Source organism: Hypomesus transpacificus, chromosome 23, assembly GCF_021917145.1.
Source record: "Hypomesus transpacificus isolate Combined female chromosome 23, fHypTra1, whole genome shotgun sequence".
Taxonomy (NCBI): Eukaryota; Metazoa; Chordata; class Actinopteri; order Osmeriformes; family Osmeridae; genus Hypomesus; species Hypomesus transpacificus.
Genome location: NC_061082.1, coordinates 19,047,929 through 19,073,534, shown reverse-complemented (window position 1 = coordinate 19,073,534; position 25,606 = coordinate 19,047,929). Strand labels below are relative to the sequence as shown.

Genomic DNA, 25,606 nt, shown 5'->3' with positions numbered 1-25,606 from the left:
AGAGCCGGCAGCTCATGAACGCTGCTGTCTGGGCAAAGGAAGAAGTTGGACAACTCTTGCAATCTGACTGGAGTGGGACAATCTCAAACGTCACAGTTATTGAGTTCCGGGAAATTGGCAGTTGTGTTACAGCAAGTCTGATTACCGGTGTCGGCGCTGCCAATTTGGCAACCACTTGGATTCGTCAAACTAGACTAAACTTAGAAACTTGGAAAACTTAATTTACTTGAAAATAAATCTACCAGGTATGTATATCATAACAACACCATACACGATTTATAGCTAGTGTTGCACCATCACTTACTGTAACTAACCATATACGGGAATGTGTTTCAATGAAACTAAAGTCAACCACTAGGCTATAGTAAATTTCGCGTACAGACAAGATCAGTCATATACAGGACAGGACGTTCCTCGTCTGTTGATTTGCCCTGTGCATGTGACTACATATGGTCAGATTGTTTAAGACTTCCATTGCATGAACGCTTCAATAAGACTTTCAAGTTAGAAAAGTTAAGCGCGCCAGTAGCCCACAGTGAGGAAGGAGTGTCATTGAGGAATAGGGTCTCTCTCTTGCTCCTAAAATAACGCTATTTTATATTCAGTTTTTTGGTTCAAACCAGAAAGTCTACAATGCTTGTAATGTGGTCTCCAAAGTTTCTTAGAGTCATTATTATATGCCGTTCGTTCTATTAAATTAATTCCTCGATTAAAGATAGTTGAAAAATAGTTGTTTGGAATAGAGTAAACTGACAAATATGGGAATCTTCAGAAGTCTGGGAAACCCCCAAAACACTTGACCCGTCAACCGATTATTTATCTCAAACCGCTTAGGCATCTGCGTGTGTGCTTTTACAGCGTGAAACATTAGGCCAATACAGTAGCTCTTGTGTCCCCAAAATGATTCTGCAGATTATGTAATTATTTTCCCCGGGGTTTGCCCTTGAGAACTTGCAGTGTTCTGGCGCTGCACGTCTTCGTTGATCTATGGAATTATAGCCCTACCCTTACCACTGGTTAAAACTGGTTAGCATGATTAGGCAATACAATGCCGTGATTTACCAACTACAATAACCATTTAATTTATTCCTCACTGAGTTCAGCCTGAACCAAAGATCTTTTTTTTAATTTTTTTTTACTGTACATCTGTTTAATACCACATTGTCGGCAGTACACCGTGAAAATCAATGCAGTGTTCTAGAGTCTTCTGCAGTATGTTTACTATTGAGTGTAAACTGGGAGACAGCAGCACGTGAGTGCTACCTCATCCCAGTAACACTGGATTCTTGAGTGGGCTCTGAATCTGTCTGCCATGCCTGTGTGCTGAGCAGATTGGTGTGAAGCTAAGTATAGCATGAATAGCAGTAAATCATCAGAAAGCATTGGCTCCCCTCTGTGACAATGGAGTCATTTCCTGCTGTGCTGGATAGCAAGCCTGGTCTCAGCCCAGGTAGAACCCTTTTAAAAGCTATAATTGCTTAGCACTAAATGGAAACTTATGAACAATAACAGAGCTACAATTTCCTGTAATGAGGGGATTATTTCTTTGCAAGATCCATATATGTTGTTATGTACAAACAAAAGAAAATGCTAATTGGCTTGGTGTGGGCACTAGTGTAGGCTTGCTGTTCCTAACCCCACATACAGTACACAAATGCACTTTAATTGATATACATTAGAGGGATGTTCTTTGTGTGCCGAGCATTGAGAATGTCTGTTCTCCTCGATCTGAAACTTCAAAATATAACAGTTCCAAATATAATTAAATGTATATCATTAAATCCATGGGAGCCTAGAGATTGCCTACAGTATTGTGTCTCTCTGTTGTGTATGCTGCGATTGGCTCTCTCAATGTCGAGCCTTACATGAACGGTCCCTCTCTAGGCTGTGCTAGAATAGTCGAAGGCTTTGGCCACGTGTGTTTTGTGATCACAGCGATGGGGTAATGCTTGCTGTGGATGCCATAGTCCTTATACAAGCCGAAATAAGGCACCGGACCACTCACTGCTTACTGGCAGCGGTGACTGCCTTGGCCTATAACCGAGACAGGCTCAGGAACGGCCCTTAAATCAATGGGCTGAGAAGGGTTTGGTGGTGTCACTGTGCACAGACATAGCTAACGACAGCGCGGGCCTCGCGGTGGTGGTGCTGCCGTCCAGCCTTGTTGTCACCCTCTCAGGCGGAGACTGCTGTTTCAGTGTGGGGCCCCCTCTGATGGGCTCTCTTTCATCTCAAGGATTTGAAACAAGCCTTGTTTGTCAAGAGGACCAAGACTGATTAGATCACTGATTTTTCACTCTTGTAGTTTTTTTTGTATGTATTTTCTTCTTCCCTCTGCCTTTTTCCCCCACACCTGGCCCCTCCAGCCCTCTCCCTCTCCCTCTCTCTCTCTCTCTCTCTCTCTCTCTCTGTTCTGCGGCCGACCAGGAGTTGGGGCTGAGTGCCATTATGAGATGTCGTCTCTCAGTGCCTCCTTCGTGCAAATCAAGTTTGATGACATCCACTTCTACGAGAACTGTGGCGGCGGCAGTTTCGGGAGCGTGTACCGAGCGAGGTGGATCTCCCAGGACAAAGAGGTGGCGGTGAAGAAACTACTCAAGATAGAGCATGAGGTAGGAGTTGTAATTGCACAGGCTTTTCATATACTTTTTAATTGTCGGTATAGTAATCATTTTAATTGCGCCCCCATTTAGAGGGTTGTAGTGACTTTTACAGCCATCAGTCATAGTAATTATACTCCCCCTAGCTTTGTGAACACTGCTGTGCCTACAGTATGTTTTAAAAGAAAGATTATTACCAAATGAGGGATTGTATTAGACCCAATTAAACTAGGGAGACTTTGTCTAGAAATTACTTTGAAGTGATAGCCTCATTGTCTGAAGACAAAACGAAACATCATAAAAATCTGGTATTCAGTTTCATATTCAGGCCTGTGACAACATACTCGGAACGGGGGTCCATTTTCAAAAAGTGTTCAAAAGTTCAGTGATATGCTTACAACTTCTGTCAAGTGCAGAAAGCCTCGCTTGATGGAAAATGTCTCACTCGTTTCTTAATTACACTGATCATCGTGCCTCATAGTATTTGGTGACAATCTAATGAAGTCATTTCAGTGGAGGCTGGTGTATCCTTCTTCTGCCATGCTACGGTGAAAATGGTCGAGATGTCGTTCGCCGTAACCAAGAGAACTGTTGGATTTTGTCTCGTCAACATGGTTGTTTTCTTTCTCTTCTCCCTCCCGAAGGCTGAAATCCTCAGTGTGCTAAGCCACCGAAACATCATCCAGTTTTATGGGGCGATTCTTGAGGCCCCCAACTATGGCATTGTCACAGGTACGTTAAACCCTCCCCCTGTCTAGGTTGTTATAGTAACCAGGCCAAATACCTTCTTTGCAACCAGTTGAACATACGGCCGTCAGTGAAAACAGGATCCAGGCGTCAGCTCCGTGTTCACTTCACAGCAATGTTGTTTGCTTAGCATTGAATGGAGCCGAGGTCTCTGCCCCTGCATTAGCACATGGCCTGCTGGTCTGCTGGTTCAGGAAGCAAACACGGGGGCCTTGGATGTCCATGTTCATGGGTGAAATCATTGTTTTCATAACAATGGCGTTTCTGCGTCCGGTTTTAGAGATATCGATAAAGGATATTTACTGACCAAAAAACTATTGTCGGTTTGGGAAAATGCTTTAGGTTTTGTGGTGCTCCTAGTTCATTGATGTAAGGAATGTGTTCTTGCATGCGCGCTGACTGTCACGTGGAAGTCTGCGAATAGCTCTTATTTGTGTGATGGATGAAGTGTTTTTTGTCAGTGAGCATAGAAAGATCTATTTATTATTTTATTACTATTAGATATATTTTTTTTTTGTGGATATTTCATAAAATCATAGAGTTCTAAAATAAGTTTTGTATAGTCTCTGTGGATTTTTAACAGAATATTATTTCTCCCGTTTTTCCCCATTAACATGAGAGAGCAAGAGACAGTTACAGAAAAGCAAAACAGTTTTTTTCTGGGGACTCTTGTGCTCTGCCGGGTCTCCAACATGAATGTCTTTGGATCTCTGTTCTCCTTTTTTGGGCAGGCTTAAGAATCGGTGTCTCTCCGCTTCCATAGGGCTCAGTTGTGGCCTGTCCTGAGGTCATTTCTAAAGGGAGGTCCTCCAGTCCATGTTCAGCCAGTGAGCTTTTGAGAAGTCCTTCAGATCGGAAAATGCAGCCGCAGTGATATAGGACAACACGGTTACAGGAAAATATCGGACATCATTTATTGAGACAAAGCTTCTGGAGGGAAACTGACCAGCTCCTTTGAATGCATGACTTACTCGTCTGAGTCTGGACTGTTGTTCTGCACAGCTGCAGATCTGATGTTTGTCCCAGACTGTATATAATAACAACCTGATATGATTTTTTAATATAATCGCAGAGCTCTGAAACTGCGTAGGGACTCCCCTGCAGTCTGGCACTGCTGGTTGCCAAGGAGCACCTGTCTCTATGTATCAAAGCAGAATCTAATTAGCACTATATAAAGTGAATATGTTTATGGCCATTCTGACCGTGCCATATTCACATTCATCAGCTCAGTTATACATTCCCTCTTTCCTGTCATACATCAGGCGACGCAGTCTCGGCTTCTTAACAAACAATATCTATCAAGGGAAATCGGCTTGGTTTGGCTCACATGGCGTATATACCCGTCTATAGCTTCACTCGCTTCGCATCCCATAAACCCAGAGGTATTCTCTCTGTCGTTGACTCAACATGTGAATCTTTTTACTGTGTTTACTCGAGTGACCTGCACCTCCAGGTATCCCTTTATATTCACAGACAGACTGAGTGGACTGTGGGATTGGGAGTTTATGCAACACGCAACAGGAAGTTGAATCATCAATGGGATTTACCATTGTACAAAGTACAGAGATAAAAGTGCTTTCGGATATTCCAGCTTTGTAGCCAGCGGGTGTAAAACAGGAGTCTTATTATGTTTCTTTTAAAAGACCATGCTATTCCACGACCATATATCAGTCCTTAGGGTCAAAAGAGCACAAGCTGTCAAAATCAAATCTTAATATAAATGTGGTAATATTTCTACTGTATACTGATATTTTCTATACTTGCAATCTGCAAAGCAATAATCCGATCAGTCAGGTAGCCTAATGACTTTATAACAGAGCATGTTCATTCAATAGCAGCCCTATTTCCTTTCATTAAAGTATGTTCCTGTTTGTCCTTCTACCCTGTATTGGTTGAGGACACTGGAGTTAATGCAGCCCAAACATTAGACTCCCTCTAGTCTAGCTAACATCGGATAGGGTTCGTTTTAGCCATTTGTCTTGCAAAGTCGGGCACTCCTCACTTGATAAACTGAGCCTGTGTCTCATGTCTGTCTGAAAGCCTTAGTCTCCTGCCAGTGAAGCGTAGGACAGACTGAACTGTGGTGAAAGTCAGGCCCCGTCGCTAAGCAGCGCACACGTGTAAGCAGGTTCTGTATGCAGTGCACACGTGTAAGCAGGTTCTGCATGCAGTGCACACGTGTAAGCAGGTTCTGTATGCAGTGCACGCGTGTCAAGGTGCTTCGGAGAGATGCGCGTGTGATCTCCAGAGTTAGTGGCTCATCTGAGTGGTCCTGCAGACAGCACCCACTGCTGTGGCTGCTGAAAGCCCTGCTCGGTTTGAGCAAACAGAGTTTGACGGACGTTGACGGTTTTAATGACCTTGTCCTGTCAAGTCGGGGAGGAACTGGTACTCTCAGTGTAAGCTGTGGGAGTCGGTCTGATAAACAAGCTCATTCCCACCGACAGGTCAACGGCTGAACCAGACGATGCTCTCTGTTTGCACAAAGCTCTGCCCAGAAGATGAGCCCTTTTGATGACAGGTTTGCTCTGTAGATTCATGCTGAGTAGTATACACTGTGTAAGTATGGCCTGTTTGTTTACAGAGTATGCGAGTGGGGGGTCCCTCTATGACTATCTGTCCAGTGACCAGAGCGAGGAGATGGACATGGATCAGGCCATGACGTGGGCTATGGAGATCGCTAAAGGTACGGTTCATTTCTGTTGGGAGAATGAATAGATATTCATAATGACACAATCACAGTAGGTGTATCAGAATGTGTGAGTCTGCACATCATAATGCTGCTGAACGTGTGAAGATGTGTAGTTCAAACTTGTGCTAGTGACAGCTGTGTGCACATGCTATGCAGGCCTAGCGGCCATCACGGTGTTCACCGCTGGTGTGGCTGGGATTTGGCATGGGAATCTGACTGAAGTGAAGCACCCACTGGCTTGCCACCGTAGATGAAGCTCATTAGCCACATCCTAAAGGAATCTTTTTTTCCAAAAACATCTGCTCAAGGTCTTCCAGCTCATTGTTATTCTGGGCAGAGTGGGCTTTTCGTAAAAATGCGATCTCACTTACCCTGTTGGAGTAAGGCGATACATGACGTTCCATGGGGTTTCAAGAGCTGGAAGGGGGAGCAGGAGGGAGGCTAAGGGGAGGAGGAGGGAGGTGAGGGGCAGCAGGAGGGAGGCTAGGTGGAGCAGGAGGGAGGCTAGGTGGAGCAGGAGGGAGGTTAGGGGGAGGAGGAGGGAGGCTAGGGGGAGCAGGAGGGAGGCTAGGGGGAGGAGGAGGGAGGTTAGGGGGAGGAGGAGGGAGGCTAGGGGGAGGAGGAGGGAGGTGAGGGGCAGCAGGAGGGAGGCTAGGTGGAGCAGGAGGGAGGTTAGGGGGAGGAGGAGGGAGGCTAGGGGGAGCAGGAGGGAGGCTAGGGGGAGGAGGAGGGAGGTTAGGGGGAGGAGGAGGGAGGCTAGGGGGAGCAGGAGGGAGGCTAGGGGGAGGTGGAGGGAGGCTAGGGGCAGCAGGAGGGAGGCTAGAGGGAGCAGGAGGGAGGCTAGGGGGAGGAGGAGGGAGGCTAGAGGGAGCAGGAGGGAGGCTAGAGGGAGCAGGAGGGAGGCGAGGGGGAAGAGGAGGGAGGCTAGAGGGAGCAGGAGGGAGGCTAGGGGGAGGAGGAAGGAGGCGAGGGGGAAGAGGAGGGAGGCTAGGGGCAGCAGGAGGGAGGCTAGGGGGAGGAGGAGGGAGGCTAGAGGGAGGAGGAGGGAGGAGGAGGGAGGGGGAGGGAGGAGGAGGGAGGAGGAGGGAGGGGGAGCACCAAGGAGAGCCCAGGCTTGTTTACCACAGGCTGCTTGCACATTGATCTCCTTCAGTGGAAACCTTCTTCATTTCCCCATTAGGAATGCACTATTTACACTCCGAGGCCCCCGTCAAGGTGATCCACAGAGACCTCAAGTCCAGAAACGGTAAACGTCTACGCCCGGCTAGGATTTATTTTCGCACAAATATCGCTCTACAAACACACAGAATCGGACACACCATCAATATCAAGCATGTACAGCCTAAGTACGATGTGAAGTTGATTTGTACAATCAAGTGTTATTATGATGCGAATTGGAGGAATGTGACCCTTCCCTGACTCCCCTGTGCTCCATTGCAGTGGTCTTGGCAGCAGACAAAGTCCTCAAGGTATTGGTGTTCCCTCAAACAAAGGCGGAAATGTAGCACTCAAAGGTTGTTTCAATATCCCGTGGTATGCCATGTAACATGACCATGTGTCTACCTGACTTTGCACGTGCGTCCTCAGATCTGTGACTTTGGGGCGTCCAGGTTCCTGTCCCACACCACACACATGTCCCTGGTGGGGACGTTCCCCTGGATGGCCCCCGAGGTGATCCAAAGCCTGCCCGTCTCCGAGACCTGCGACACCTACTCCTACGGGGTGGTGAGTTCCAGCACTTACACTGATTAGGCACAAGGTTTTGGATGCGTCCGTTCAGGAAGGAGCGGTGCTTTGTAGAATGTGCCGGACTGGGGAGCACGGCGAGGCAAAGACGTTGTTTTTCTTTGCTGGGGAAGCCGAAGAACCTGAGTGGTTGACGGAAAATCCTTTTTGTTCTCATGCGGCCGTGGCTAAGTGTAAACTGCCAATCAGCCAGGCCGGCTAGCGTTTTAAAGGACAGACTTTTCAGGAATGACATTTTCATGCCTGCATTTCTGCCATTGTTAAAGTGGACTTGAACGCCTTTGTTGACCTTTGCAGAAAACTAACAATGCCATAAGTTATCGTTGTTCTGGCTTCTCCTCAAATGACTGCATTTCTTATACAGAGTCTGGTATTTGTGAGTAGGAAGTGTAGAAATTCTATTTTTGTGGGCATGCCTGTGTGTGTGTGTGTGTGTGTGCACGTGTGTGTATGCCTGTTGTGGGTTTGTGAGTGCATATGTCTGTGTGTGTACATGTGTGTGTGTGCCTGTGTGTGTGTTTGTGAGTATGTGTTTGCATGTGCGTCTGTGTGAGTGTGCGTGTGTGCGTGTGTGCATGTGAGTGTGTGTGTGTGTGTGAGTGTGTGTGTGTGTGTGTGAGTGTGTGTGTGTGTGAGTGTGTGGGCTTCGCCACATTCCGGTAGAGTGACAGAGCCCACGAGGCATGCTGTCATCCAGCCGATCCAGGGCCTGACTCCACTGGGACATTAACAGACAGGCCACAGACATGAGGAGTCAGGGGTCAGGGGTCAGGAGTCAGGGCAGCGTCGGGTCAACCCGCCAGTCTCACTTTTCCGGGATTATCTGGCCAACATAATAATATTCCATGAAATGTTTTCGTACCTTTTTAGTTTGTTGTCAGACTATGAAGTTGAGAAACATCACTTAAATTGGATGTGCTGTATTTAATGATTTTGCACGGCAGTCTTTTAGAAGCATTAACTGTATGCTACCACAACATTTAAACCACTGATGTGATTGATTTGATTGATCGTTTTTCTAGCTATCTGCAGTGTATACATGATGTAAATCGTTCCAGCTCAGTAGGAGATTCGAAGCAGGAAGTGTGTCATGGATGACGCCCTCGACTGACCATGACCCGTGTGTGTGTGTGTGTGTGTGTCAGGTGCTGTGGGAGATGCTGACACGAGAGATTCCCTTTAAAGGTCTGGAGGGCCTCCAGGTGGCGTGGCTAGTCGTGGAGAAGAACGAGGTGCAGAACCACGAATCCCTCCTCGCATGTCACAGCTCTCAAGGAAAACCTCTTTCCTGATCTGATCTAGCGACACCATCCCACGTAGACACACCCAAATACGGTCGTCATCGTAATCATGTCTCACTCCCATCAAAACACCTTTTGAACTGGTACTGTTATGAAGTCATGAGTTTGGGACTGTTGTCTGTCTTGTGCTGGTAATGACTTCCTGCCTGTTCCAGAGACTCACCATTCCCAGTAGCTGCCCCAGCAGCTTTGCACAGCTGATGAGGAAGTGTTGGGTGACTGAGCCCAAGGTAGGAGTCACATTCCACCTCACGCCCAGTCAGGTTATTGCTGGCACCTGTCGCTGGAGATCAGATTTGGCAGCGCTCCCATGTGTCTCTCTTCCCCGTCCAGGAACGACCCATGTTCAAAGAAATCCTCTCAAGCCTGGAGTCAATGTCCAAAGACAGCAAGCTTCCTCAACAGTGCAACACTTTCTTGCACAACAAAGCAGAGTGGAGGTATCGCAATCGCACGTCACTTCGCACCACATTCCACTGCATTGCCACCGTTTCCCTTTTCACGTCAAGCGACGGCTTTTGCCAAAGCTTTAATATTCATCAGAAGAGATTCAAAGAAACATGTGCAAGTGCTTCTTGCCTGGGCCACTAGATACCAGATAGGAGTTTGGAGTGGGGCATGTAGATATGTTTTAATTGCGGCGATAGATAAAGGCAGTGTCTCTAAAGCCTCCTCCATCTGGGTCTACTTCCTCCCTTTACCCACAAGGCCTAAAAATAATCACCATGTTTTTCAAGTGGAAGTGTTTAATTGGGCTGTAGGAGCAGCTGGAGGTTCAGTGATGTTCAGCTTAGCCTGGGCCTCAGCTGGTGTCTGCCTCGCCTCTGCCTCGCCTCTGCCTCGCCTCTGCCTGGCCGTCCCTCCGGGGCTCATCTGCCTCTTCCTCTCAGCCGAGTCGTCGTGTCCAGGCAGACGGCTCGGTGCTGAGAGTCGGAGCATTTTGCGGTCCTCTGGAAGTGGACAGGTGCTTCAGGAGGGCGTGCGGTTTGTCGCTAGCCTGGTCTAAAGGGAGACACCGCGAACCAGATGTGTTGTGGGCCGGTTTGGTTTATTTGGGGTGCAGTTCATAGTCTGGCTTTAGCTTCTGTGGTAGGAAGTGCTTATAATGAACTACTAATGCAACCGTTTAAACTGAACATTTGAACCGTTTTGATTCATGCCTCTTCTTTGTCAAACTGTCATTCCAAAGGGGTTTGTTGTTGAGTGCTGGAAATCCCACACTGCTGCCCATCTCTGAATCTCTTACTACACACTTTATGAAGCCAGTTTGGATGGTGCCCAGAGTTTCCACTTTTCATGTTTGTCTGGATCTGACATCTGGATTACAGGAGACAATAGAGAGAGAGAGGGAGAGAGGGGGAGAGAGAGGGAGTGAGAGGGAGAGAGAGAGAGAGAGAGAGAGAGAGAGAGAGAGAGAGGGAGAGAGAGAGGGCCTGTAAGGGGTGGAGATTTTGAAAACATTGTGTAACATACAAGTGGGTGGGAGGGCAGGGGTATTAGCGAGAAATATCGAGCGAGTTTGTCAGGAAAGCGTCAAGCAAGAGAATCAATTATGAGAGAAGTTTAGAGCATGAGTGGAAAGTCTTTGAGGAGGGGAGGGAGGGGGGAGGGAGGGAGGGGGAGGGAGGGAAGGGGAGGGAGGGGGAGGGGAGGGAGGAGGGAGGGAGGTGGGCGTGTCTTCCTTCCTGTGTCACGTGCTATTTTTAAACAGTCACGGTTTGAGCTGACTATGTTGGCCCATGACTCAGCGAGGCATCCCTTAGTGGAACTCACAGCCCCACCTGCTGGGCAAAGCAATCACACCCAAAAATGACACCAAAGTTACCTTGAAAAGTGAACGTCGCCGTACACCACTTTGATGTCGTTGCACAATGCCCTTCTGTCATTCAAACTGTATCGTATACATCAGTGTAGGTAAATATTTCATGTCAGACATTGTTGTGGAGCCGTGTGAGGCACTCTGGACAGTAAATGTGTGGTGTGGGCAGGTGTGAGATCGAGGCCACTCTGGACAGACTGAAGAAGCTGGAGAGAGACCTGAGCACCAAGGAGCAGGAGCTGAAGGAGCGAGAACGACGCCTGAAGATCTGGGAACGCAAGCTGATCGACCAGTCCAACACCCCGGTGAGCCACCCCAGCACAGCGCCACGCCATCCACCTCCACACAGCAACACCTCACCCACCTCCACACAGCACCACCTCACCCACCTCCACACAGCGCCCCGCCATGCACCCCCACACAGCCCCCCAACACACCTGTCTGAGTCCGGTCATCAGACAGCAGCTCTGCTTCACCTGTGTTCCCCTGTGTTGCGGTTCACACTCTCAGTCTGGTCCTTGGCCTCACATAGGGGAAACACAGAAACGTTTCTCCCAGACTGGTGGGGAATGGATGAACTTAATAAAGCGTAACGAGCATAAGAGTGATGGAATGGGCCGGCAGATCCAGTGTCTGGTTCTCTGATTGAGGGTTGGTTCTGTATCTGGACGACATGACTGACTGACTGGTTAGCAAGCTTCCATGTTAATCAGTCATGATTAACTCATTTAGCTCATGCAGTTTCGGTGAGGCCAGTGTTATTACAGAGTCACGCCATTGCTGTCCCTGGCTGTCAGCAATAACTTTTATACGGCACGTTTAAGTGGCACAGTTATGTGGCTTAAGGCGTATACTTAAGACACGTTTTGTTTAAAGCATCGTGTTGCTGTGTGGGTTGCATGTGGCAGGTGAAGTGGGAGAGCTGGGGACGTTTTGAAACGTTTTGCACTGCATGTCTTTTCACCGGAATTTCTTCATAGGGTTAGCGTCTGGTTGTTCACTAAGTAGCAGCTGCTTGTTAGCTTTGGAACAGTATTACCAGCACACTTTGTTCTGCTCTGTGTTTCATATTTGTCCTTTCTGGTGTGACGTTTAGAATATATATTGCTAAATATATATAGATAATTGTCTTCAGTGTGTTAGCTGTTTGTATATTTTCAGTATGTTGACATTCATACCGTAATGCATGTTCAGATGCATTTAGCTTCCTAATAGATGCAGGCCTACCCTCGGAGTTAGTACTTAGGGTACTGTTTTCTCCTTATATTATCCTTTATACTGTATTAAAAATATTTACCTTCTCTTCAATATTCTCTGTTATTCCTGTTTACTGTATTTCTAAACCCTATGTTTCTGAAAATCACTACTTTCTTTGGGTAAAATAAAGTAACTTTTCAACATTCTCTTTGGTGAGCTGTATGGGATCTCAAACTAACTTCTGTACTTCCTTTTCTTCCCTCCCTCCCTCCCTCCCTCCCTCCCTCCCTCCCTCCCTCCCTCCCTCCCTCCCTCCCTCCCTCCCTCCCTCCCTCCCTCCCTCCCTCCCTCCCTCCCTCCTTGTTCTCTCTTCCTCCCTGTCTCCTCCTTTCTTCCATCTTCGCCTCTCAGCTCTTCCTCCCCGTGGCAGCAAAGATTAGCGCAGAGTCGTTCTTTGAGTCAAAGACGGAGGAGTCGAACAGTTCGGAGATGTTGTGTCAGGTCTCCACCACCTCCAGTAACGGGGAGGTGGACGGGCTGAGCCTGCAGGCCATGATGAAGGGCTTTGGGGACATGTTTGCCCTGGACGTGGGCGGCCCGGTGCTCCACTCCGGCATGCAGGTGAACATGCAGGCCAAGCAGAACTCCTCCAAGTCCAGCTGTGTCAGAGAGGGCCACAAAATCAACATGGAGATGGGACAATTCCGCTGGTCGGACGACAGCGACTAGGGCTCTCTGTTTGGCTGTGCCGCGCGAGGGGGGTGGGGGGGGGGGGGGTCACACCAGCCGTCTCGCCTCAAACTACCATCCTGCATTTCACATCGTGGGTGTTGTGGACATAAGCTTTGTCCTCGAACTGGTTCGACAAAACTCAGCCCGTTTGGTCATTCATTACGTTCGCTCTTTCCTTAATCTTGTTTTCTTTTTTCTTCTTCACTATACTGACAATACATTTTCCTCAGTTGTGTTATTCCTTCCAAAGACACCGGTTGTTGCATAGCGATGTACTATACTCACAAGCAGAACCTATTGGAACCCCTAAGCCCACTCGGTCCTCACAGGTGTCATTTATGCCTAATGTACCGGAGGTATAGTCCCATGCTGTGAAGAAAGAGCCGTGCCACGCTGTCGCAGAGAGGAGGCAAAGCTTTTATAATGAAGTGACATTTTGCTGACATTAAGATTGGCCAATTTGTTCTGTATGTGGTGGAGTGCAGTCACTGAGACGCAGTCTCGCGCCGGGAGGAGAAAGCACATCTTGTGTGTCCCCCCCCCCCGGCTGACCTGGAGTCATGTCACCAGCAGAACAGAGAGACGCCGCCGCCGCGCTCAATGTCCCCGGGAAAACCGGAAAACGGGCGAGATCTGGATTTCCAGCTACATCGTATAATCGGTTTATATAAATTGGGATGTCTGTATCAAATAGCTTCATTCTGGGGTCGCCCGTGAGCTGAATGTCATTGCCTCGACTGGCCAATGTTATCCACTCCCAAAAGAGCCATTATTCAATCGCTTACGGTTGTAGTTTAGATGTAGCTTTCATGTAAACTGTCTTAAACATTAATGAAGGCTCTGACTAGCGGAAGAGGCATTCTGAGGTGATATGCCCTAAATCAACAAGTTCAGAGTATTGAAATCTTGTTCTAACAATAAAAAGGATCGAATCACACAAACATCGACCGACACAGACTGTAACACATGCAAACACTTCCTAGTGTGAAAGTCAACCACTTTCAAGGGTATTTTTGATATGTAGCGTTAGCTGTCATACTTGTCATAGTTAAATGCAGGATTCTTGTTAAAGCTTAAGCATCTTTATTAGTATTGGTCCATTACTATTCCTAAGTTTCAGATGTGCCATCAGAACACGGGGCACAGCACACACCGACAGCTTCCACGAGCTCTTTGCTTATTGTCTTTGTTTCTTTTTCAATAAACTTTTCTCGTTATATAATCAACCTTCTTGCTTTACGTCTTTGTGATCTCTCTCTGTGCTCATCTGTCCTTGTGAGTCCAGATCATCAACGTTAGACTCGATGTTCCTCGATGTTTCAGTTTTACATTTGCGCCTGACAACAAGAAGATAGCAGGGATCCAATCCGACCATCAACTGTACAACAACATGTCTTTATAATCAAACTGGTTAAGTTTCCAGGTTTCTAATCTGTCCTTCAACTCCCCTGGTTGTGTTCTGTTTATTCTCATGGGTACATTGTGCTCCCTTTCCACATGGGGGCAGGATTGTTTGAACTACTAAACTCCCCTTGACTGTGAAAGGCATTTCGATTACCGTGCATTTCTGCTGACTTTCCCCCTGCCCTCACTGCTGAGATCTGTTTCCCTTTGTCAACAGCATGCTTTGGATTTTAATAAAAGTAGGAAGGCATGTCATTTGTGAAATACAATATGGCTGCTCGAAATGTAATATTATGTCACTCTAATTAGGCCGTATCTGTAATGGAACTTTGGCAGTGGGGGAGTGTTTTTGAATGTGTTTACTTCCTAACCTTACCCCTGGAGTAGGCGGGAAACTGCAGCTGGGGTGAGAGAGTTTAGAAACGTCTGGCGGCCCTGAAGTCTATGGCGCTGATTCTGAAATGGCCCCTTTGAATGTGGATCTGTTGAGATTGGCATTCGTCTCGTACTCGGCGCTGTTGTCAGATGCCGTGGGAAGCAAAGAGTGAATGCGGGAGATTAGTCATTCATCTACTCATCTTCCCCTCTGCTCCTCTCCGTACGGTCTCTGCCACCACACACTAGCCTCCAGATCATTATGATCAAGTCCTTATTTTGGCTGGCGTATTTGTGCCAGATCCTAATGTAACGAGCGAGACATGATTTATCATTCAAATGGGTTTACAGCAGAGACGTCGGGTGGAGAGGTTCGTCTCTGGGGTGGGCCTTCAGCAACACTACTTCTCAATATTTGTTTTCTCAAACTCTGGAACTGGACTGCATTCAACTAGAATATCTATCATTTAAAAAAATCTAGATTATGTTGTAAGAATCACTAGCTAAATGGTGGCGTTTGGGGAGAGAAACCTTCCTGTATGTTCTGGCTCGCTGCTGTAGTCAGCTGTGTCCATCAGGTTGCTGTGCACGAATGCTTAACGCGAGACCTCAATCAGAACACAAACATCTAGGGGCACATGCAAATACACAGGCGCTGTTTGGAAATGTGCCGATTACATATGGAAATGTGGACCTGAGCAGCATTCCTTTGTGCTATTCCTCTTAGTCCTCTGTTTGTCACACAGCTACTCCCCACGCTGGAGATCCATGCCTGGACCGAGGAACAAGTGGTCAGTGTCAACAAGTACTCCTGCCCACCATGAAGCCTTAGAACCAGCAGGGCAACATCCCCGTGTGCTAATGTCTGTCCTTCCTTTACACCCGCAGCACTTTTGGATGGAGCAGATATTTGGCGGAGGTACGCTCGTCCAGTAAACGTCCAGCGCCAAATCGTCCAAACTCCACCGCATCGATTTGCGTGTTGGGCACGTCTCGCGTGTCATTAGCGCGCCGTACCTGGTCAGTGTCTGGGAGTGTGTTTTTCATTCCAGTCAGCCGCTGTGTTCGTGTTCTCCTCAGGCGACGTTGCATGTGGCATGCGGCTGTACGCTGACCTCTTCAAGGAGAACCACATCACAGGCAAGAGCCTGCTGCTGCTCACCGAAGCGGACATGCGAGACCTGGGGGTCCGATCCAAGGGTCACATCATGCATCTGAAGGTAGCATTATACACTGCTAACTAGCACCAACAAGTGCATCACGTCATACTGTTCCAATGAGGGTGAAAGGCCTAAATGTAGGGTTTGTGGCTGAGAAAATACATGCAGGGTATAGTAGTTGATGGAGTGCTTAATCACCTTCTTCCCTCGGCAGAGTGAGATTGAGAAGTTGGCTAATGACTACCTGGGCCTTATGCATTTCCCTCCTTTGATGAAGGTAGTGTGCTGTTTTCATAATTAATTTTCTCTTTATTTAACTGTCCATTTTTCATGAATTTACCGGCGACCCAAAACAACATTTTACAGATGTATTGTCCCTCTGCTGTGCATTCTATCTTCACTGTTTCTACGTTGCTTTGGATGGAAGCTTCTGCTAAAGAAGTAACGTGTCAAATGTAAACAGTGCAGTGACGTATGTTAGAAAGGGGGTTACAGACCCCTGTGGTTCTCAAGGTGTGCGGATGTTGGAAAGGGTGACAGCGTGGTTGATGCTGGTGGTCTCTCGCCCACAGGACGAGTGGGCGGAGGAAGAAGAGCGGAGGAAGATCGTGAACCTGGAGCTGGTGTTTGGATACCACTTCAAACCAGGAACAGGTCCCTCGGTAGGTCGCAATGTTACTGTACAGGTGTGACAGCAGGGCACCGTGATCAATATATCTTTGTGAACAAGGATATCCGTTCTTCTGAAAGAAGGTTTTCATTGCTTTCTCATACATTGAAACTCATTGGTTGTTTAATCTCTACAGTCCAAAAAGGATCTATCTAAAAACTTCCCAGATAAGCTAGTAACTTGTTGACAAGAAAGGTTTGATCCCCTAGAATGTCAAGATCAAACAGCTTTTCTTCAAGATGTCGTTTTACTCGGAGTAAGGATGCCCATCAAGTCCCTATCAGACTCCAGCAAATATTTACCCAGACCACATTCGCCCTCGCTAGCCGTCGACTTCCAAGAAAAACCACATGAATAAAATATTTCATCCAGAGCCATGCATCACATCCACCCCCACTTGCACACGGTCCTTTGTTAGAGTCTCCAACGGTGGAGAAAGGCTGGCTCTCCACTTGCTGTTTGAATTTAATCAAAAATAGCCCATTTAGCCAGAAGTCATTTTCTTTTTAAAAGGCAAATGTTATTTAATCTTTCAGCTGTTCATTGTCCCATCATAAATAGTCCCCTTTCAGTGGCGTTCGGCGGGGCTGAAACGAGCCTGCTAATTGCCTCCCATTTCTTCTGACATGTGGTGGTTTAGTGGGTAGAAAACACAGCGGGGAGAAGGAAACAGGAGGCTGAGAAAATGAGAGCTAATTATTTTCCCCTGCCTGGTGTCAGGTTCTGTGTCAGCCTTGTTTTTACAAACTGGAAGGTTTTTTGCACTAAATAAAACAAACCCGCGCTGGTGTATTTTTTTTTTTTTCTTCCTTCGCCCCTCTTTGCTGGCGGTGTCATGGAAGCAGCTGCACTTCTCAAAGACAAAATGAGGGCCTGCGATTGTGCGGACACCATCTGACAGGCACTGAGGGTCCCCTACTAATGAGGATATCACCGCGCAGCCAAGTGAAAGGTGCTGAATTATGTATGAGTTGTCATTAAACGCACTCGGGTCCTAGGCATCATTACCAGACATTGTTTCTGCTGGAGTGATTGGACTAGCGTGGACTCTGGGCCCAGTGTGGCCGTCCGGGGGCCCTCGCTAGGCCACCCCAGGGGCCACCCCTGGGCCTCCGAGGCCCCCTGACGCTCCCCTCTTTGGAGCCCAAGTCCGGCCCCCCGGGGGAGGGTGCATTGGCCCCCATGGGAGGCTGTAGGAGAAGGCTGAGGCTCCCCAGACAAGGGTGTCAGCCCCTCTGATGTCTCTCTGTGATCCCAACACAATGGATTGGCCTGCGCAGAGAACCCTGTGTGGTTAAGCGGTGACCTGTGGCCTCGTGGTTGGGCTTCGGTGCCATGGTGGAATCATTACTGCTTTGTCAGCACGCAGCATGCAGGAGGAGTGGGATTTCGGGGCTCTACTCAGATTCGAGCCCCCTAGTAAGGGTTTGATCTGTGTCGCTCATGCAGCAACGGACAGAAATCCAGCGTTTATTTGGACCCAACAGGAATAATATTATCATAACTGAAATGGCCGTGTAACCAAAATCACAAGGGTGCCACAGAAAAACACAATGGTCCTTATGGGGTTACAGAACATTGCCATTCATTAGACAACCGTCATGTCTTAAAGGAAAGGTGTAAGTTATTAGGGTTATGTTTTGGATCTGACATCACTTGTTTTCTAAACTCTAAACTTGTTTTCGGAATTAACGATAAGAAGCCAGTTCTGAAATGTCTTTCGATATCCTTTGTTGTGTCACCAATTGGCTTCTCCAGTGTCTGTATCGTCCAGTACCATATGTCTGCCTCTAGGCTGTGCTGTTGGTTTAGGCACTGCAGCTTTTAGGACCCAGAAGCTGAGATGTTCTGAACTTTTCATGAATTTCACAATCATTCACAATCATTCCTGATGGCAAATATCCTTACAATCCAACCACTTGCAATATTTCACCGCATTCTTTTGTTTCAAGGACTGCAAGTGGAAAATGTACATGGAACTTGATGGCGATGACGTTGCAATTGCGTACATCAAGGATGTGACCTTTCACGCCAACCGGCCAGATGTGGAGGTTGTGAAGATGACCAAGGTTGGATCATATGGATGATGGATAGACCATGCCCAGCATGAACCGCCTGAAGAACACTTTCTAATGAATGAAATTGATGCTTGCAACATGATTCGGGATGTTATTATTGTGGATATCTAGGGCATTTCTTTGAAAACATGATGGTAATTGAATTGAAACTACAGCTATAAATATTTACTCTATTGCCTTTCAGCCACCATTTGTGATGGACAGATGGATAGTCGGTCAACAGGAGACCTCGGTTATTGACTGCATTGTCAATTATGAGGTGAGTCATGGTGAGGTAGTGGACAGCTAAAGTACTGTGCAAAAGTCTTAGGCTCCATAAACAAAAAAGTACATAAAAAATGCTTTCAGAATTTACGAATAGCCCAAAAATTATATTACTCTTGATATTGATGATATTTTTCTTTTTTACTGAAACACTAATGAATAAGACAACGAAAAACATCTAAGACAACATTTAGATTCTGTATAGATGCTAGCTAGCACAACGGTAAGCGAGCACTAGTTTCCCAGCCTCAGTGATGACCTGACAGGCTGTTTCCCCATCCTCCCTGGGCCCAGAGCGATGTCAGATCCCCCAGATCCACCAGGCACACCCATGCAGTGAAGTGGAACTCCAGCAGCGGCCGTGATGAGATCAGGACAGTGGAGCTGGTGGTGGAGACCTCAGCGTCCAACACCGAGGGTCGGCCCAGGAGCAGGTCCAACTCAGGTAACCCGCTTTGCTGTCCTACTGAGACGCATCCTGTCATTGTCAAAAATACATTCAAGATTTGACAAAAATGTGCTTGATGGATGTCAGGAATGTGTTTCATTGTGAAATGTAATTCCCTTGGCAGATTAATCAGAACTACCTTATATTGCGTTCTTTCATTGTGAAATGTGATTTACTTGAGAAACCTATCATAAAAACATTGGCCTAGTGCCTTAGAGAGGGAGTCAGATGGCTGAGCAGTTAGGGAATGGGGCTACTAACCAGAAGGTTGCCGGTTCGATTCCGGTTGTGAAGAAATTACGTTGTGTCCTTGGGCAAGGCACTTCACCCTACATGCCTCGGGGGAATGTCCCTTTACTTACTGTACCCTCTCTGGATAAGAGCGTCTGCTAAATGACTAAATGTAATGTAAATGTCATGGAAAAGCGTGGCGGCTTGTGACCCGTTTCCAGAGCCTAACCCTTCAGGGTGTGTGTTGTATAAGATGTGGACCCCCGCTGGATGTACAAGCTGAGGCAGAGGCAGCTAAAGAGCCAGTCAGGACAGAAGCCGGTGACCCGGGGCCCGTCCAGCGGCTCCGACCCCCACACTCTACCTCACTTCCTGTCTGAACAGGCGTCGTCGTACGCCGCCGCCGTGCGGAAGTCCCCCAGCCGCTCCTCCCTCCCCGCCTGGTCCGACTCCCGCAGCTCCTCCCCCACCGCCAGCCTTTCCTCCAAGCTGTCCTCCCTCCACCTGGGGTCGAAGGGCAGCAGCCCCTCCAGCACCACCTCGGAGAGCGCCTCGGAGAGGGAGCGACCGCTCAGCGCCGGGGCCGCGCACGACTACCGCCGACACAGCTACTTTGGCAACACGCTCACCGTCAAAGGGCCGGACTATCAGGACTTGAGGACTCAGACGAGGGGAAACTTCAGCGCTACCAGGTACAGGGGAGGCTTTCAGCAGACTGGGAGGTCCAGGTCAAACAGCTCCAGCTCGGTGCCTCAGAACCGCCCCAGACCGATCCCTGGCATTTCATTGGACGTTGAAAACCCCCCTGCTGAGAGAGGGGAGGCTAAAGTCAGCGAGGGGGGGTGGATCAAAGTGGAGCGTCAGAAGAAATTACCACGTCAAGACAATAAGCAGGTCAGAGGTCGGGGTCGAAGGGGGGGGCGAGGCCGGGGGCGAAGCTGAGGACTGTTCACGACCTTCTGATGGACTGGGGGTTTGTACCGATCATACATTTGACACTAACTGAATGGGGTGACCTATGTTAACTATGTTATCATTTTCATGTTGGGCACATACAGAAAGTTGTTTCTCTTTGTATGTTTATTTTAAACATAAAATACCCTGTTAAGAACAGAGTGAACCGGTATTTTTCTTATTTATTTGGTATCTATACATGCTGAATGAGGTGGCACTATTATGTTGTGTAAGTTTGTAAAATGTCAAAATCTTTGTGTGCATACAATATCCTATATTTGTAAATATATTATAAATGGATTTCTTTTTAAATTGAAGATTAGAATGATGGAAAATCTGTATAATGTCAATAAAATATATTTACATTCTTCTATAAAGACATCAGTTTTTAGTCGTGTTAGGACAGGGGTGTCGAACTCCGGTCCTCGAGGGCCGCTGTCCTGCATGTTTTAGATGTTTCCCTGCTCCAACACACCTGATTCAATTAAAAGGGTTGTTATAACGACCATTCATTCGAATCAGGTGAGCTGGATCAGGGAAACATCTAAAACATGCAGGACAGCGGCCCTCGAGGACCGGAGCTCGACACCCCTGTGTTAGGACGTGGTATTCACCCGCCGTTTATGTAAATCTTTAAGCTGAACATTTCGCGCCACGAGAAGTTCTTGAAAGGTAACATGTCCGTTACTCTTACGACAAAAACATATTGTGCTATTTAAAAAAAAAAAAAACAAGATGTAATCTCCATGGAACTATGAAATGGAATTTATGAAAATTACTTATTTTTTTCGTCGAGGTTTTTCATTTGATTAAGCGTTTAAAAGTTTTCAGTCTACACTGCTTCCAGGACAATTTCCTGGCGCGCCAAATCAACAGCTTGGTCTTCTGCTGAGTTAAGAAGTTTCTCTGTAACGTGCTGAGGAGCAGCAGACTGCAGAACACAGGAGCTTTAACAAACCCTCTTGAAAAACTTGCCGAAGAAAATGCGTCCTTCCTGCTCAAAGGTAAGCAATGCTGATATTGCTATAGAAGCTGCAGTTTTATATTAATAGGAACAGAGTTGAAGACATTATTGGGGTTTAGACCGTGTAGTAAGTAATACGGCGTATTTGCACGAAACTTTTTGTTGTTGTCTGTCCTGCTTATTTAAATATAGCTCCCTTTAGCCATCGACGTGGTTAGCAATAACTGCGTAGCTATAACGTTAATATAATGCGGGATCATGGTATTATTGATCATTATATGTAAGGTAGTCTGCACACCACATGGCTACTTCGACCACCACCGGGTTTATTGGCGAGCTATTGCCTACGAGCTTAGCTAACTAATGTTTGCCAGGGTTCAAAGTCTATTGCCTGTATGAGCCCCTGTCTTACTTGTCATATTATCCGAGTCAAATGTGGCTCTTCGACCCTACCCTATGTGTGTTGTACCTAGTCTGCTCTGCACCGAGTAGTATGTCCTGACCCCTCCCCCCCCCCTCCGCAGGCTCCTCAGTCTCCCGCCACCAGGATGAGTTTGAGGAGTTTCCGTAGCGTGCCATTGGTTCCCATGGAGACCTCCTCCTCTTCGGGCTCAGATGACAGTTGTGATAGCTTTGGCTCAGACGGAGGCTATGCTAACACGGTACGGAAAAACAGGCCGTTTCAGTCGGCACTGCTCACATTTTGTAATTGACTGGATTGCTTGTGTTGTTCTCAGCCACTACCAGGCTTATGAACCTGATGTGTTTGTCCACAGAGGAGGAGCCTAAGACAGGCCCAGAGGCTGGCCCCGAGAGCCAAGGTGTTTGAAGCCACACCAGAGGAAGAGGCCCTCAGTGCCTTAGAGGAGAACACCTTCAGCAAAGACATGAGCGCCATGGTGAGCATTTCGTTCAACACAAGCTAGCGGCCAAGCTAGCAGACCCCAAAACAGCAGCTCGGTACCTCAGAACAACCCCCCCCTCCGCATGCATTACACGGTTATTCAAAACAACATACTCGCTCACGTCAACGCGCCGTGTTTCAGAACGTGGACTCCGACTCTGAATTGCCCGAGTCTCGTCAGAGAGGCCGTCGTGCCGGTGTTCTGAAGGTTGCCATGAAGTTCCCCACCAAGAGGACGACCCAGAAGAAGAGACCGGCGTCGGAGCCCCTCCAACAGCCCAGAGAGCCTCAGCCCGACTCGGAACCGGAGGAGAACTTCATGGATAAGAGGGCTCTCAACATCAAGGAGAACAAGGCTATGGTACGATGCTCTCACTCTCCTCAGCTGCAAGAGCTTTAAAAAGAGTGAATGCTTGTTTGCTGACCTTGTCTTGTTTATTTCCTCACAGCTCTCAAAACTGATGGCAGAGCTGACCAAGATGCCCGGGCTCTTCCCAAGACGCATGGCCATGTCTATGATCAACATGGTGAGTCAAAGCAAAACACGTTGGGACTTTGAACCGGCGGCGGCAGACGTTTCAGAGGGCGACGTGAGGAACGACACTTGAGTTTCGACTGAAACCTGACCGCCGTGTTCTCTGCAGCCTCGCCGGGCCCCTCGCCAGTCCCCCGGAGGCCCCGCCCCCCGCAGGAGGAACCCTGAGCGCCGCTCCCGTCCCCACACCCGCTCCCGCTCCCTGGTGGACGGGCCCCCCAGCCCGGCCTCCGAGGACGACCCTGAGGACAAGTTCAGCATGGTGCGCAGGAGCCGTCACTACGAGGAGGTGGACGAGACGGTGAGTGTCCCGTCGACGTCGCTCTCTGCGCCCCAGGCCGCGGGGTTCTGCGCCGCGTGCTGAAGTCGCGTTTGGTGTCCGTTTTGCAGCAGGAGCCACGGAGGCGTACCTACAACGGCGTGATGGCCGTTCCTCACGTGGTGCGCCCGGTGGACGACATCTCCCAGGACGAGCTGGACCTCATCTGCACCAACGTCAGGGAGAAGGTTTACAGCAGCTGCTACGTGAGTTCCCCCAGGGGTCTGCAAAGCAAGACGTCCACTGTCGTAGGACAGGCTAAACTCCATTTAAATATGAATTGTTCAAATCCCTAAAGTGTTTCCTGTTGTGCCCCCCCCCCCCCCCCCCACAGGGTTCCACTTGCCACCAGTGTCGCCAGAAGACGACCGACACCAAGACCAACTGCCGCAACCCCGAGTGTGTGGGCGTGAGGGGGCAGTTCTGCGGCCCGTGTCTCCGCAACCGCTACGGAGAGGAAGTTCGAGACGCCCTGCTGGATCCGGTGAGTAGCGCTCCGCTCTCCCGACACCACAATGGTGGGCTGGTGGAACTGTCTGGTCTGACTGTGTGTGTGTGTGTGTGTGTAGGAGTGGACCTGCCCTCCGTGCAGAGGGATCTGTAACTGCAGCTTCTGCAGAGCGCGTGAGGGTCGCTGTGCCACCGGCGTGCTGGTCTACCTGGCCAAATACCACGGGCACGACAATGTCCACGCCTACCTGAAAAGGTAAGCTCCCTCTCTACTGCCCTGTTAGTGCTCTCTCTCTCTCCCTCTCTACTGCCCTGTTAGTGCCTCTCCCTCTCTACTGCCCTGTTAGTGCTCTCTCTCTCTCCCTCTCTACTGCCCTGTTAGTGCTCTCTCTCTCTCCCTCTCTACTGCCCTGTTAGTGCCTCTCCCTCTCTACTGCCCTGTTAGTGCTCTCTCTCTCTCCCTCTCTACTGCCCTGTTAGTGCTCTCTCTCTCTCCCTCTCTACTGCCCTGTTAGTGCCTCTCTCTCTCTCCCTCTCTACTGCCCTGTTAGTGCCTCTCTCTCTCTCCCCCTCTACTGCCCTGTTAGTGCCTCTCTCTCTCTCCCTCTCTACTGCCCTGTTAGTGCCTCTCTCTCTCTCCCCCTCTACTGCCCTGTTAGTGCTCTCTCTCTCCCTCTCTACTGCCATGTTAGTGCTCTCTCTCTCTCCCTCTCTACTGCCCTGTTAGTGCTCTCTCTGTCATGGCGCTGTGTGCAGCCCGGAGCTGAATGGTAAACGGAAGTCTTTTTTTCTTTTCTTCTTTGCAGTCTGAAGAAAGAGCTGGCTGAGAGCGAGTGCGAGTGAACTGTGGACCGAGCAAACACAGCCCCGCCCACAGCCCCGCCCACAGCCCCGCCCACAACCCCGCCCACAGCCCCGCCCACTCTTCCTGTGGGCCTAACTGACCTACCTTCTCAATTGTGATTTTTGCTTTTAATCAATATGTCCAAGCAAATCTGTTTTCAGTCTTATGACGGGGAAAAAAAGATGATTCATGATGCGTTTCTTTTTTACATTGTTTTAAATGTATGAAATTCACACAACCATTTGGATATGAAATGTCTCCCAAGGGAAAAAACATGAAATCCTACCCTGAGGTAGATTATGTGTAGCAAAGCTTTTTAACCTTTTTTTTTCTTCTTCTGAAAGTTCCGATCAAAACGACATGTTCTCTTATAAGTCGACTCTCTGAATGACGACTAGCATTCGCGTTAACGTTAAGACGCTCAGCTTCCATCCAAGGTTCTCCTGCTGTATTTGAAAGCACGGTTAGTTCAGCCCTTTTGTTCCCAACGTCACCAAGCTGCTTAGAAGTCCACCAATATCCCATAATGCCCCAGAGGTGGCGAGGGTAGACAGGGTACTGCGTATGGGGACCCTGGCTCTTCCCCCTCTCGAGTCCAGGAGGACTGTGAGATAAACTACAGCGCCTGGTTAAATCCTTCATTAGATAACTGTCACTAATGGTGTGGAAACAATTAGCAGACTCTAATGGGAATCTCATACCTGTAAATCATTTTATCCTATTAAAGCACCTTCTCGCTTTGCACCAGTCTTGGGTCTTTTTCCTTCTGTTTCCTTCTGCAGCGGTGTAAATAGTAATGTTCTGTGTTGTCACTTAGGTGGGTATGTGGTTTCCGGCTGCGTTTCCTGGGAAGCAGTCTGGCAATACCCAGGACATGTGCACAAAGGGAGTCATGTGTGGTCTAGTCTTCCTGTGTTTCATATGACCTGCAAGAGGGTCGTTGTTTACACTTAAGACCTTGAGAAGTGTTCTCGCTTTGCAGTGCGGGAGGGAAAGCTAATCTTCAGTTCTAGTTTATCCTTCAGAAGTGCTTCCTGTTGTACTATTGTTATTCTTTCTGTCTATTGGGGGGTGGTCACCTTTTCACCTACTTAACATTTACTGTAAAAAGCATGTATTTAGGAAGTATACTTAATATACAAGGAGCAATGTAGTGACCATAGAAACAGATA

At 48.2% G+C, this 25,606-nt stretch overlaps 2 protein-coding genes across 3 annotated transcripts; both read left to right on the top strand.

Annotated features, from left to right (window-relative positions):
• Positions 1-20,790, top strand: zak (sterile alpha motif and leucine zipper containing kinase AZK). 2 transcript variants are annotated; one of them, XM_047046916.1, is made up of 20 exons: positions 1-245; positions 2,367-2,612; positions 3,245-3,332; positions 5,932-6,033; positions 7,220-7,285; positions 7,480-7,508; positions 7,627-7,764; positions 8,931-9,017; positions 9,242-9,316; positions 9,420-9,526; positions 11,075-11,210; positions 15,360-15,404; positions 15,502-15,532; positions 15,694-15,833; positions 15,988-16,050; positions 16,346-16,435; positions 18,396-18,512; positions 18,706-18,780; positions 19,080-19,230; positions 19,718-20,790. In XM_047046916.1, the coding sequence occupies exons 2-20, from the start codon at positions 2,454-2,456 to the stop codon at positions 20,404-20,406; spliced, it is 2,388 nt and encodes a 795-aa protein (XP_046902872.1). In that variant the 5' UTR covers positions 1-245; positions 2,367-2,453; the 3' UTR covers positions 20,407-20,790. The 2 variants fall into 2 exon arrangements, with proteins under 2 accessions (XP_046902872.1, XP_046902873.1); XM_047046917.1 differs by lacking the exons at positions 15,360-15,404; positions 15,502-15,532; positions 15,694-15,833; ... (4 more) ...; positions 19,080-19,230; positions 19,718-20,790 and adding an exon at positions 12,514-15,353.
• A 404-nt stretch (positions 20,791-21,194) lies between these two features.
• cdca7a (cell division cycle associated 7a) lies at positions 21,195-25,178 on the top strand. The gene is made up of 10 exons (XM_047046949.1): positions 21,195-21,422; positions 21,907-22,044; positions 22,159-22,281; positions 22,429-22,647; positions 22,736-22,813; positions 22,931-23,122; positions 23,212-23,346; positions 23,475-23,624; positions 23,710-23,846; positions 24,397-25,178. Exons 1-10 carry the CDS (start codon positions 21,402-21,404, stop codon positions 24,431-24,433), a joined length of 1,230 nt encoding a protein of 409 aa, XP_046902905.1. The 5' UTR covers positions 21,195-21,401; the 3' UTR covers positions 24,434-25,178.
• Positions 25,179-25,606: the final 428 nt, after the last annotated feature.

Bases quoted from the DNA above. Each gene is read 5' to 3' on its own strand.
- zak (XM_047046916.1), top strand. From the start codon at position 2,454: ATGTCGTCTCTCAGTGCCTCCTTCGTGCAAATCAAGTTTGATGACATC. The intron at 7,286-7,479 runs GTAAACGTCTAC...GCTCCATTGCAG, and splicing joins AGACCTCAAGTCCAGAAACG to TGGTCTTGGCAGCAGACAAA. The intron at 15,834-15,987 runs GTAGCATTATAC...TTCCCTCGGCAG, and splicing joins GTCACATCATGCATCTGAAG to AGTGAGATTGAGAAGTTGGC.
- cdca7a (XM_047046949.1), top strand. From the start codon at position 21,402: ATGCGTCCTTCCTGCTCAAAG. The intron at 23,123-23,211 runs GTGAGTGTCCCG...TCCGTTTTGCAG, and splicing joins ACGAGGAGGTGGACGAGACG to CAGGAGCCACGGAGGCGTAC. The intron at 23,847-24,396 runs GTAAGCTCCCTC...TCTTCTTTGCAG, and splicing joins GTCCACGCCTACCTGAAAAG to TCTGAAGAAAGAGCTGGCTG.